The sequence below is a fragment of the Chaetodon auriga genome, chromosome 6 (genome assembly GCF_051107435.1).
Source record: "Chaetodon auriga isolate fChaAug3 chromosome 6, fChaAug3.hap1, whole genome shotgun sequence".
NCBI lineage: Eukaryota > Metazoa > Chordata > Actinopteri > Chaetodontiformes > Chaetodontidae > Chaetodon > Chaetodon auriga.
Window position 1 is genome coordinate 4,534,944 of NC_135079.1, and position 13,525 is coordinate 4,548,468.

The window sequence follows — 13,525 nt, forward strand, 5'->3', positions numbered from 1 at the left end:
AGCTATTTCGTTGCAAGACTTTACATTACAAGACCAACTAAAGAAATAAAATGAAATAAAATGTTTAATTGTTTCACTAATGTCATTGTGTTTTAATAGTTATTCCCTCCAGCCTCTTTTCAATGTTTCCTGACGTTGACAGCATTCAAACCTTAAGCCAATAAAGCATTTCATTAAGCACATTAGCTATTCATTGAATTCTTGTCTCCTCTCTGCGTGATACAAGGATGTTTCTTTGTAATTTAACATGATGTGGGCCTAAATAAATAAATAAAAAAAATATCCTCCAGTTTGTAGTAGGTTTGAAGTAGCCTACCTGTTGTTGCCTCGACACTTCTGAGGACTTCTCGGTCCTTTGACAACGTAATGTGTCCATGTTGTTGTATCTGTCGGTTCAGTACACGTCTCATCTCGTTCAAGATGCTAAATATGTCGTATTGAAGGCGGTGCTAATAAGTAGCTCTCAAATATTTGACTCTCGATGGATTTGATGTAGTTCTGCGGTTTAACGGTGCTGCATTACAATCTACCGATGGGTGACAGCAGAGAGTTGACAGAACGGGCAAACGAAGAAGAAAACGGAACAGGAAGTGACGACACAGAGGATTGTTGACAAAAACCAGCTAGCGTGTGCTAGGTAGCATGACATTTCACTGACGTTTTACTGAAGTTTTCGTTCATAATGAGTTCTCCAGAGGACAGACATGGAACCAAACGACCAGCGTCTCCAAGTGACGTGAGTACGACAAGAAAATCCGGCCGTAATCTGTAGATGAACGCTTTACACGACTTGGATAACGTTAGCGTCGTGTTAGCGCTTTTGCTAACGTACAGAGCGTGAAATCTGAGCACGTTTTTGTTTGTGTTTGCAGTTTTTGTCAGTAGAAAAGTTTACTCGTCTTATTTAGACAGATTTTAAATTGCACAACATATGCTACGCATTGTTCTGTGTTCATCAAATGTGATTAAGATAAACGGGCTTGTAGTAAACATACAGTACGTTTGACAACGTGTGAAGTGTTTATGCAGAAAGGATCACTGACAGGAGATCACACACTATCTCCCATCTGATTTACCCCTAATGTGTTATATTCTCATAAGTAAATAATACTACCATTAAGACAAATAACTACTGATGTGCAGAAAAAGAGATTCAGATCTGCACTGTGCTCGTTCCTAAAATATTTTATCACACATTAGATTTAAGACACTTTCTGCTTAGTCAGGAAATTTATCTGAGGAGATCAGAAAGTGTTTTTTCCTATTTTCAGGTTAAACAGAAGCGCAGATTTTGTGCTCAACCAATGAATGGATTGAGGATAAGTAGAGTTTATGATGTTATAAAGATCAAATCATCCGTAATGATTTGTTCACCCCACCAGGGTGTGAGCGTCATCAGAGGGTGAAGGGACGGCCGGCCCTGATGGTCAGAAACCGTCTCTGCTGCTGTGAAAAAACAGTCATTGTGTGATAATTTGATTAGATGTTTTTGACAAAACTGTGCTGTTATTGAGCGCATGAGTCTGCATGATAACACTGTTTCGCCTCGGCAGGATGGGTCTACCCAGTGGGCATCAGCTGATCTCGGAAGCAACGAAAGGAAGCAGAAGTTTTTACGTTTGATGGGCGCTGGCAAGGTTAGTTTTGTGTGTCGTAGATCGTTGTACTCTCAGTTCACTTCACGGTGGGCCTGTAGTCCATAGCTTAAAGCATAAAAGCTTCGTTTTACTTGTCAGTCACTCTGTAAACTTAAGAGAAGTCATGAAATTTGATCTAAAACTGGATTGTTTCTGTTCCACAGAAAGAACACACAGGGCGCCTTGTCATTGGTGACCACAAGTCGACGTCCCACTTCCGCAGTGGTGAGCGTCCTCCTTAACTCTTGTAAAATGCTGTGTTTGTTCTACTATTGTGAGACATGTCCAAACTACTGTCCCTTTGCCACTTACCCATGCTGCCTCATCCTTACGCCTAATGCGATTAACCCGGCTTCCCCACTATACCTCTGCCGCACAGATCTATCCATGCATGGATAGGCCTGTGCTGGCTGGGTGTGCCTGCTGTGACTGGTGTCTCCTCTGCAGGGCAGGAGGATAAGAAGATCAACGAGCAGCTAGAGATGCAGTACCAGCAGGGCATGGACGGGAAGCTATCGGGCCGCAACCGCAGACACTGTGGGCTGGGTTTCAGCGAGGTGAGGTGCCATCCAGGGCCAGAGGAGGGGGCCGAGAGATCCATGCAAATACTTGTAAAACAGGATATGTCTTAAATTCTTATGCTGCTTCTCCTTATGAAGACACTTCCAGATGACCGAGAGTGTCCGTCTGGTAAAGACAGTAAAGAAGTAAAGACACTTCTTCTGTGTCTCATGTATAAAGTTTCAGTTGAAGAGGCCACACACTCTTTTTGTCTGTAGTGTTGTCTTTAATGTGTCAGGCGGTGTGTGCAGAGCAGGGTGCAGCTGGCAAGAAGCAAACACACACTGTCCTTTTGTCTTATACAAGTTATACTCAACCGAAAAGATAAACCTCTGCCAACTGTTTCCGAGGTGTCACCACATCACACTCTTTTCATTTCATAGTCAGTCCTTAAGGAAACTACAATGGTCAAGTCCTTCAGGACCACCACCAACATGCAACTCCTGAGACATCATCTTTTTGCTCTCTTGCTCACAGCCAGGGGAGTCCCCCCCCCCACCAGGCGACAGTCGCACAGAAGCAACTGAGCCACAGAAGTCCACCAGTGAAGAAGAAGAGCCCACAGACGCCGAGGACAAAGGCTGCGATCGTAACACCGAGCAGCAGCCCTCAGACCAGGCCAAGCCCGGCTCAGACAGCGGGAGCGACGAACGGAAACACAGCTACAAAATGGCCTTCGTGAAGTCGACGTAGGTGTGCGGGGAGCCGTTGGTTTTTGTAGTCTCAAATTTGTACATTTTGACGGTATTTGTTTAACTGTTGAAAATCAGCCATTATTTCTTTTTACGGTGTAGAAATGGCGTCTCTGCACAAGCACTCAGCACTGGGTGACGCCCTGGTGTGCATGTTAAAAACAGTCTGCAGGCTACAAGGTCTGGTTTGGTTGAGTGCTGTTCTGTCCTGTTCAGGTGGCAACTGGTTCGGTTTCTGTTGCGTTCGAACATTTTAACAGTCACTGCATTTGCAACCAGTTGTGTTGGATGAAATGGGATTGCTTGTAATTCAGCATGATTGGTATACAAATTGTACATTTTGTGATTTTTTTTTTTCTTTGAAAACCAATAAAAAGAAGTGTCGGTTGTAACGTTTGGAAGTGAATGTAGATTTATTCAAACCTTTACAGTGTGTGAACACAGCATGACACACGCAAGGCCATTAATCCAATGTTGGATTTTCAGCCTGTTAAAATGTTTTCCATAAATTTCTCAGAAAAAAAAGTGTTTACTGTCAGTTTTCTGTTTCTCCCAAAGTTTCCCATCAAGAAGACATCCTCATTTTATCGTAATAATTATTTTAACTACTTGAATATTGAATTTACTGAAAACATCTTGGGGCTATTGAAACTGTTGAGTTGTGCAGTGCACAGGAAGAGAAGAGAAGTGTATTTGAGTGAGTTGGTTGTTCTAATAATGAAAACTTGCAACAGTTGGGGTGAATATAATGGACTTTTTCTGGGAGGGTTACAAACCAGTTTGCGGGTAATGAAGTCAGCTGGTTGAGTCCAGTGGTTCCCAGTGTGTGGGGCGTTGTCCTCCAAAGGGTCACAAGGTTAATCTGAGATGATTAATGAGAGAGGACAGAAAGATGATGCAGAAAGTTGTTTCAACATTTTCTACTTCTCCCTTATCGTTATTTGCACAATATTGAAAGAAGCTCTTCGGACTGCAAGTGTCTCTTAACTGTTAGTATAATTATCTGAAACAAGACAATAAACCTCAGTTATACGCTGCTTTTTGTAAAGAGTCACAACCTAAAACAGGTTTAATCCTTAATTATTAACTTTTTTTACATCCGCTGATCAAAGGCTGCGTGTTGTTTTATATGAAATCTATTCGGAAAAGTAACCGACGCTCCAACTCAGAGGCGTTTCCAGAAGCGCCTCTGAGCCTTCCTGTGAGTCAGATGAGCAGACAAGCTGCTGCAGCTTCCCCGAGCGGAACAGAGGAGAGCAGGAGAGCAGCGGGTAAGACGCACTTCATGGTTCTTACATTCAGAAATCAACGAACCGGATGAATTCATGCTGATTCATTTGAGTTTGAGTTAGTCTGCTGAGCGCATCAGCTGCGGGTCCAACCTGCGCTCACTGTCAAAGTAGAACAGACCAGAAACGATGAGATTCTGTGATTTACTGCGTCATTTGGTGATGAAGGTAGTAATGTGCAGTGCTGTGTTTCTGCTTTAAATATGCAAAACAAGCACCAGTGAACAAGTCAGATTACATTTACTTCATGACAACAAAGGCTGCATGTGCTCATTATTGAGGATTAAAACGCATGAAGAGAAAGTGAAACTTAAACTGACTCTTAATGACTCACTGCTCTGCGGAAATAAGCTTTCTGAAGCTAAGTGATAAATATTCCACAGGAAAGCACGTTTTTAAATGAAACCAGAGTTTTATAGTTGGGTTTTGTTTCTCGGGGTGTGAATTTACTGAACATCACTTTCAGCTGCCTGCATGTCTGCATCACTGTCACCGCTGGACAAACACGAGTGGTCTCTGAAAGAAAGTAAACATGGCCGCTGCTGAAGACCCTGAAAAGTACCCTGACAGGCCGCAGGTGAACGCCCCATCCCGCTTGTCTTTGAGAAGTGACGAATCCATGAAAGCTGGTCTTGACTTCACCAGAGAGGCAGCTGATAGGTAGGCCTGTCTGCATCTGAGGGCTGAAATGTAAATTTGTCCAACACTTACTTCCATGTCAGCTGACGCCTGATTAAACTGCCCTGAGCATTGATGCAGATACTTATTATCTAATGAGAATAAAACCTACTGACTCATTCTGTCTCATCAGCTCTGTTCACTTTGACAAATCAAACGTGCCTTCCTCATCCTGCTGGTCCATGAAAAGTGTCATCTCCATGGATGTTCGGAATAACTTCACCAAGGACGCGGCTCTCAGGTTGGGCTCCGTGAAGTCTTTAAATACGGTAGCTGCTGCATCTGGTGGTTTAAACATCGATCTGTCCAACACTTTGGTTCCAAAGTGGAAATTGATGCAGATATTTATTGTCTAATGTGAATGATAAGAATGAACTTCATTTGTTTCACACCTTTCATGAAGAAACGTGGCTCAAAGTGTTTATTGTAACACCTGCAGACTCTGACTTATTCTCTCTGTCTCATCAGCTCAGTCAGTTTTGACAAATCAAACGAGCCCTCCTCATCCTGTTCGTCCATGAAAAGTGTCGCCTCCGTGAAGGTTCGTAATGACCTCGCAGAGGAAGCTGCAGAGAGGTACAAAAAGTCAGATGCTTTTTGATTAATTTAAATTTCACTGTCTGTGCTTCGGTCTTCATTCGATGGTTTTAATGTGGATCTATGGGCTGAAATGTTGCTCAGTCTGTCACTTTGGTCCAGAGTGAAACATCAATGTCAACATTATTCTTCATGTTTGTCTCAAGAGACCAGCGTGACTTTTCAGAATCGACGGGGATGGATGGAAATGACTTATTTAAGGTCGGTTATGATGCCTCTGTCGCCTGCGCTGAAACCATTCTGGCTGAAATGCAGTACATACATCACCTGCATTTTCCTCTTTCTGCTTTGTCCGTTGCAGCTGGTGGAAGTACACGCTAAGGACATTTTGCTGAGTGAGCTGAGAAGGTATGAAAGGATGCTCTTTCCACAACCGTCACAACCTGCCGAGCAGCATGAAGACAATGTGACTGCTGAAGATAAAAAGCAAGACGACGGTGCCAGTGACGGCGCCCTGAAGATTACTCTGCACGTCTTAAAGGAGATGGGCCAAAGAAAGCTCGCCAGCAAACTGGAGAAACGTGAGTACCAAGAGGAGGAACATGTACTGCATATGATTATATAACGCCTAATTAATGATAAGCTTGTTTTTCATTTTTTGTCCAACTAGACATTTATGGTGAGCTTGACGTCTGCCAGCGCAAACTCAGACAGAAATTGAAAAAGTTCGAATACATTTACGAGGGAGTCGCACAGCACGGGAACCAGACGCTTCTCAACAAGGTGTACACTGAGCTCTACATCACGGAGGGAGGCGGCGGAGGTGTGAACAACGAACATGAGGTCCGGCAGGTCCAGGCTGCCACCAGGAGACGAGCAGCAGAAGACAAGCCGATCAAATGCGAAGACATCTTTAAACCCCAGCTCGGACAAGACAGATTGATCAGAACGGTGCTGACTACAGGGATTTCTGGCATCGGAAAAACTATCTCTGTGCACAAGTTTAACGTGGAATGGGCAGAGGGAAGGGAGAACCAGGACATCCAACTCCTCATTAATCTTCCGTTTCGGGAGCTGAACTTGATGAAGGAGAAATGCTGCACGCTGACGCAGCTTCTTCATCATTTCCTCGCAGAGGCAGAAGAGTCGGGCATTTCAAATTTCGGCAAATACAAGCTTGTGCTGATATTTGATGGGTTGGATGAGTGTCGGCTTCCTCTGGACTTTGACCACAACGAGCCCTGCCGCAGCGTCTCTGAGCCAGCTTCAGTGGACGTGCTACTGACCAATCTCTTCAAGGGGAACCTGCTGCCCTCTGCGCACATCTGGATCACCTCCAGGCCTGCAGCTGCAAACCGCATTCCGGGTGACGTTGTTGACCGTGTGACAGAGATACGCGGGTTCAACAACCCCCAGAAGGAGGAGTACTTCACGAAAAAGATCTCCGATCCAAGCATGGCCAGTAAAGTCATCTCACACATTAAGTCATCCAGGAGCCTCCATATCATGTGTCACATACCAGTCTTCAGCTGGATATCTGCCACCGTCCTGCAGAGGATTCTGGAGGAAACAGAGAGGAAGAGGATGGAGGGGGACGAGGGAAGAAGAGAAATGCCGAAGACTCTGACACAAATGTACACACACTTCCTGGTTTGCAACTCGGTGATCAAAACGCGGAAGTATTCAGCAGGACAGGAAAATGAAACACCGTCCCAGGTCAGGGTGGATGAAGAGACGATCTTGAAGCTTGGGAAACTGGCCTTTGAGGGCCTGAAGAACGGAAACATGGTCTTCTATGAGCGCGAGCTGAATGAGCACAGCGTCGACATCAACGATGCTGCAGTGTGTTCGGGAATGTTCACGCAGGTCTCGGAGACTGATTTCGGATCGGAGAGGGTCTACAGCTTTGTGCATCTCAGCGTACAAGAGTTTTTTGCTGCGATGTACATTTTCCACACTTTCACCTGCTTCAGTGAGAACCTGCTGGAGCCACAAGAAACCACCACAGTCCAGGAGGCTCCTGGTGAAGTAATCAGCCTCCTTAAGAGTGCAGTGGACAAAGCTTTGCAGAGTGAGAACGGAGAACTCGATCTCTTTCTCCGTTTCCTTCTTGGCCTCTCGCAGACAGCCAATCTGACTTTGCTGAGGAGCGTTCTGACCACGGTGGGAAGCAGCTCGCCAGGAAGTGAGGAAATTATTGACTACATCAAAGAGAAGATCAGAGAAGATCCCTCAACAGAAAGGTGCATCAATCTCTTCCACTGCCTCAGTGAGCTGAATGACCAGTCTCTTCTGGAGGAAATCCAAACCTCCCTGAGCTCTGGACGCTTGTCAGAGACCAAACTGTCTCCTTCACAGTGGTCTGCTCTGGTCTTTGTGCTGATGACTGCAAAGGAGGAGCTGAATGAGTTTGACCTGAGGAAATATTCACGATCGGAGGAGGGTCTTCTGAGGCTGCTACCGGTGATCAGAGAATCCAGAGTGGCCTTGTGAGTAAAGACAAACATCCTCTGGAATTCACAGTTAACAAAATGTAATTTGATAGTGGATCCAGATGTGAGGTCGTGTTGTTCAGTGATTATCGTGCTTTGTTTAGCATCTGAAAATATCAATACATGTTTGCCACATGTGCTGTAAAGCTTTGGTGAACATAATGGGATCATGGTTGATTGGTTCTCCTTTTCAGAGCCAGACCACAAGATTTCCTGCTTCGGTTTGTTTTTTTTTATCAACTTCCTGTAGAGCACAAGCGTAATGCGCCTTTGTTACATAACTTCCAGGCGACTGTCTCGTTGCTTCACGGTCTAAAAATGAAACCTTCAACAATTTATGTGAACATAACCTGGTTTTTCATTTTGAAGGCTCAAAGAATGCAACCTCACGGCGGCGTGCTGTGAAACACTTGGAGCAGTTCTAAGCAACTCACATCTGAAGGAGCTGGACTTGAGTGACAATGACCTGCACGACTCAGGAGCAGAACTGCTGTCTGCTGGACTGGCAAGTCCACAGTGTCAGCTGGAAAAACTGAGGTGTGTGCTGGAGCAGGACATCAGGTGCATCGAACTGAACAAAGGGCCAGTCCTCATCTATTTTTGCTGAGTAAATTTCTGCGATTTAAATTTGTTTTACTCCTTCAGGCTGCGGTTTTGTGGAATCACAGAGATTGGCTGTGGCTCTTTGGCTAAAGCTCTGAGGTCCAATCCCGCTCACCTGAAGGTGCTGGATGTGAGCTACAATCATGCTGGACAAGTGGGGAAGGAGCTGCTGACCAGTCTGCAGGAGGACATTTCACAGCTCACTGTCAGGTAGAACTTTGAGTTAAATGTTGTTTTGTTTTTGCTCTGGAAACTAATTCAGTACTTTTTACATTTCAAATGTCAACTCTTTGATCTTTCCCAGCTTGGAGGGCAACGCAGAGTGCTACTTAAAATCAGCTCTGAAGAAATGTGAGTTTTTCTTTTCAACGTCTGTTTTACTCCATCAAACTCTTCCCTAAATATTTGAGTGGCTCGAGTCTTGTATACAGCCAAACTGAGTTCTTTCTGTTGAATGCCGTTTCCTGCCTGTGCTCCTTCAGATGCACGTGAGCTCACCATGGACCTGAACACAGCCCATTCACAGCTGATTTTGTCCGAAGACAACAAAAAGATGACGCGAATGGAAACAGCTCAGCCGTATCCGGACACCCCCGAGAGGTTTACAGACTGGGGACAAGTGCTTTGTAAGGAAGGTCTGTCTGATCGCTCTTACTGGGAGGCAGAGTGGACTGAGGAATGGACAGGTATAGGAGTGGCTTATAAAGGAATCAGCAGGAAAGCAAAAGGCAACGATTCTGTCCTCGGCTACAACGATCAGTCCTGGACGCTCCGCTACTGTAAAGGCAAGTACACCGCCTGGTACAACAAGAACGGTGAGACCATACCTGCCCCCTACTTCGACTGCAAAAGGGTTGGCGTGTTCTTAGACTGGTCGGCCGGCGTTCTGTCCTTCTACGCCGTATCGTCGACCACCATGACCCACCTGCATACGTTCCACACTGACTTCTCTGAGCCGCTGTATCCAGGCTTCAGGCTGGGCTTCACAAATTCCTCACTGATTCTGCGCCAGCCGGAAGAGCCTTAGACACCCTTAAATATTCAAAGAACGTGTTGAGAAACATGTACATAGAATAAATTAAGAGAGAAAAAAAGTTAATTATGCAAACATTATGGGGAAAATCTCAGATACCGTCTTTCTAACATGTGGTTTACTATCGGTTACAGTTTTCTAGCAGAGCCCTCCCAAAGTCACTCTATATTTACTACAAAAGGTGATATTTCAGCTTTTAGCTTTCTGCAGAAAAATGGAGTTAGCGTCACCTAGCTAGCTGTTGCCATCTAGCAACCACTGCTTCTTAGCATTAGCTCCTCCAGGATATCTAAGTTTCCCTATGGGGGGGGGGGGATCTGCAGTCTCACTTGTTTTTGTCACTACCCAGAGGTCATGACCTGAGATGGAGGTTGAATCAACTGATAATGACTGACACAAGTCTGAAAGCTCTCCTTCAGCTTGGTGACTTACCTCAGTGTCCAGCACTTCATTAGGTTTCCACCACAGGCGCCCATGACTTTCTGGACAAAACTCAAACAACCGTCTCTGCAGTGAAAGCTTCGAATATGGCCGTCCTCAATTCCATGTCCCAAAGTTTACCCAGAACCAGGTCCGTAGGGTCGTGTTCCTCGAAATATTTTCATCGATATTAGTCATAAAGAGGTGCTCACCCACCATCACAGATCTGGGTTTGAAACCCGGGAGCAGAGCTTCACTCACACTGTCCACACAGCTGTACTGCTGTGACAGGCACTGTGGTGCTCAGGTATATTTTTCCAGAGAATTACTGTTAATGGCATCTAGAATAGCATGTCAGAAACATATCGTGGGGTAAAAAGGACTTTAATTAACCTGTGACCCATAGAGGGCAGCAGCCAGCTGAAGCCTGGCTGGATAAGAAGCATCACATCCAAAGAAAAGGTTTATATTTTATATATTTAGTCTTCAAGCATTGTGCATGATACATTTGTTATTTGTTGTCATTTGTTATCATATACTCATGTTTTTACTTTTTTCCATTTGTTAGTACAACGTTTATTAAGATTTTATTAAGGTTTTAGAAAACAGTTTTGGGAAAATGTGTCTGAAGATTCTCAGTCTCACTTTTTGATGTTTTATATGTTTATTTTTATTGTTCCAGCAGTTGGAACATTTTCCTTTGTGGGAAAACACAGTTTTTTATCTGTACAGGGAGGTGATATTATGTCTTTAAGATGAGTAGAATAAAAAACATGTATTTATATTTATAAAAGACCAAAACATGTCAAAGAAACAGACACCAAATAATTGTTTAATCTTTATTTTCTGTAATGAATTGACTTGTTTCATTATTATTGTTATGATAATCTGAATGCATTGAGTTGGCTGACAGACGGAACAAGCTGAACAATGTAATAAATAAATGATTCATGCCAGAACATTCCTACTCTAATCGGAGCATGTCGGCTTTTATTTCACTCTTCTTTTATTCACTCGTTAAGTACAAACCAAACTGCGAAGCAGGTAACTGCAGATTTAAAAAATTCACTCGTGTTATAAATTATTGTTGCTTAATTGTGCAAATGTGAGCGCAGAAGCAAGAAAACGTTCAAAACTACGAATCAAAACTGTTTAAGAAGCACGTTTTGTTGTCACTCATAAAAAAAAGAGACTCGCTGTAAGTGAGTTAATGATTTGGCTGAAACGTGATCAGATCCTCCTCCGCGCCGACGCGTCGCTCGTTCCTGTGGGTCAGTGCTCGGCAGCAGCTTTGGCTGAGGAGGAGAAAAGAGCGGAAACATCAGCGTTTCTCTTCCTGTCCGGATACGACGAACACAGACACGTCTTTCATTTAAAAGGATGCATATGTAAATTAAGGAGAGTTAATTTGCAAAAGAATTCTTGATTTTAACAGGTTTCCAGCTGATTTCACAAGGACAAAATAACCTTTGTGACAGTTTTGTGTAGTTTGGCTGATACCTAAAGCAGACCTGGCTCAGGTGTATGAAACAAAGACTGTCACTTTACAGGAGCCGCACAAACCACAGTGCATGAAAAGGATGGATGTCATCAGTCCTGCCAGAGTTCAATCAGTATTTCTTTTTTACATTTACATGGAAAATACACACAGCTCGCACCCAAACACGCAGAAGGCCGCCACATTTCACCAAAGCTGCCCTTTAAGATACCTGAGCTACAACTGAGGAAAACAACAGCTGAGAGGGAAACTGAAGCTCCCAAAACAAAGAAACCAGGTCTGTGCACAGATCGCTTTCAGGCTTTTCAGAAGAAATCCCAAAACCAAACCACAAAATGTTCAATCAAGTCTTTTTTTGGTGTTGTTCTCATGGATTCGTTCATTTTCCCTCTTGCAAACTCTGGTTCACCTGAGCCATCTCGTTCATCACCAGCAGATTTTAAGACAAACCAAGTGAACATTTTGTCGTGGCTGCCAATCTGTGCACATTCCAGACCAAACCCAGAACAGCCAAACACATACGGAGGCAAACAACACAGTGAACACGACCAATCCAGACCCTCCACGCGGACACTGGCAGGTGTTCCCGCCGCAGACATACTCACCGACTCTCCTGCAGCTCCGTCCCTGCACACCACCACAACAACAGATCACGTGTTGCTTGTCTGAGATCATAATCTAAGATGACTCCTGATACATTAACACCACATGTGATTAATCTGTTAATGAAGAACGGTTTTTTATTCGACAGCAGACGGTGTCTTCTTCTGGAGGCCGTCTGAAGGCTGACGTTCAGGGTGGAGGTTGGGATTTTTAAATTTGGAGTGTGCATTACGCAGACGAAGGTGTGAGGGCTCTAACCTGCGACCAGCTTGCTCTTGCGTGAGGCCTCGGAGGCCAGCGCGTGGGACACGTTCATGATCCTCTGCTGCTGCTGCAGAGCTGAGTCCAGCTCGCTGAAGTCCAGCGGTGCAGACGGCTGTATGTTCTGAACACTGTGGACAGGACACAGAATGTTTAACTCCAACACTTCCCTTCTGCGTGCTGACACAGTCCCCGTGATAGAGCACAACACCGCAGCTTGAACTCGACTCCAGAGCCTGTATTTAGTGCTTCTACCTGGATTTGGCCAGCAGGTTCTTGATGCGCTCGGCCCGATGGAAGCGCTCCTGCACCTCCTCTGGACTCAGAGGCTCCTCAGAGTCAGACTCGATGTAGCGCTCTGGGATGGGAACTTTCTGCGGTTTGGACAGCTGCGTGTTGGACAGACAGACAGTCAGTCAGTCCCACAAACTTAAGACCGACCGTTTTTAATGTTTTCTTCTTTATCTTTATCTCATACCTCTCGGCTGATATCCAGGTCATAGAAGAAAGGCTCCACGTCCACCTCCCGTACGTGTGTGGCCGTCACCGTCACCCACTCATCTGACTGGAACCTCCCCCTCTCTTTCACCTGACTCCGCCCTTCATCGCTCTGACCCTCGGCTCCAGGTCGCTCCTCCTGCCAATCAAACACCTGCACAGGGCAGGAGTCAGAGTTACACAGCCAGTTACAGCAAGTACAAATGAAACCTCAGTGTTTCTAATGCTGTGTTTAAAGGTTTTGGATGCTTTATATTAATTGGAAACTGATTTTGAGGCATTAATATTGTTACCGCAAATGAACCAGATTTTAAAGTAGACAATATGTCTCCACCAGATTATTAAAAGAGTTTCACAGCAGAGTGGAAGCTATTGATTAATCAGTTATTCAACTGACAGTAAATTAATCTGCTACAATTTTTATAAACAATTCATTGATTAAATCTGAATCTTTGCCGGCTGATCTCATCTGACGGTGCCATCTTGGGCATTTTCAGACAATTTTCAGAGCAAAGGATTAACAAAGAAAATGATCTGCAGATAAAAATAAATGGAAGTTGCACCATGAGTGTTTTTATAGATCAATAAAGGTTAATTAAAAAAGACAACATGTTTATACTCTTCAATAAAGTGAAAGACGAGGCAAACCCACGCGGAGCAGTGGAGGTTTATGGGGAAATATGAACACTAGCCTTGACAGTAGCGCTGTGGTTTGAATAATTA

The 13,525-nt window shown here is 44.5% G+C and overlaps 3 protein-coding genes across 13 annotated transcripts in view; 2 read left to right on the forward strand and 1 right to left on the reverse strand.

Annotated features, from left to right (window-relative positions):
- Positions 1 to 564: 564 nt before the first annotated feature.
- c6h11orf58 (chromosome 6 C11orf58 homolog) lies at positions 565 to 3,407 on the forward strand. Its single transcript, XM_076732159.1, has 5 exons — positions 565 to 736; positions 1,554 to 1,637; positions 1,802 to 1,862; positions 2,085 to 2,194; positions 2,676 to 3,407. The coding sequence occupies exons 1-5, from the start codon at positions 683 to 685 to the stop codon at positions 2,889 to 2,891; spliced, it is 525 nt and encodes a 174-aa protein (XP_076588274.1). The 5' UTR covers positions 565 to 682; the 3' UTR covers positions 2,892 to 3,407.
- Positions 3,408 to 4,086: 679 nt separating this feature from the next.
- Positions 4,087 to 10,774, forward strand: LOC143321870 (NLR family CARD domain-containing protein 3-like). The gene is made up of 11 exons (XM_076732575.1): positions 4,087 to 4,161; positions 4,646 to 4,839; positions 4,991 to 5,098; positions 5,326 to 5,433; positions 5,601 to 5,655; positions 5,756 to 5,975; positions 6,065 to 7,883; positions 8,256 to 8,423; positions 8,532 to 8,699; positions 8,794 to 8,840; positions 8,972 to 10,774. Exons 2-11 carry the CDS (start codon positions 4,712 to 4,714, stop codon positions 9,514 to 9,516), a joined length of 3,366 nt encoding a protein of 1,121 aa, XP_076588690.1. The 5' UTR covers positions 4,087 to 4,161; positions 4,646 to 4,711; the 3' UTR covers positions 9,517 to 10,774.
- Positions 10,768 to 13,525, reverse strand: part of LOC143321869 (pleckstrin homology domain-containing family A member 7-like) — a 120,053-nt gene continuing 117,295 nt past the window's right edge. For 7 of the 11 annotated variants that reach the window (XM_076732565.1, XM_076732570.1, XM_076732567.1 and 4 more), the window contains 4 exons: positions 12,783 to 12,956; positions 12,560 to 12,693; positions 12,302 to 12,435; positions 11,063 to 11,237 (listed from right to left, as the gene is read on the reverse strand). In XM_076732565.1, coding sequence (XP_076588680.1) covers positions 11,215 to 11,237; positions 12,302 to 12,435; positions 12,560 to 12,693; positions 12,783 to 12,956 — 465 coding nt within the window. In that variant the 3' untranslated portion in view covers positions 11,063 to 11,214. Of the gene's footprint in view, positions 11,238 to 12,301; positions 12,436 to 12,559; positions 12,694 to 12,782; positions 12,957 to 13,525 lie in introns of all 11 variants that reach the window. The other 4 variants (XM_076732573.1, XM_076732572.1, XM_076732568.1 and 1 more) reach the window with 1 other exon arrangement.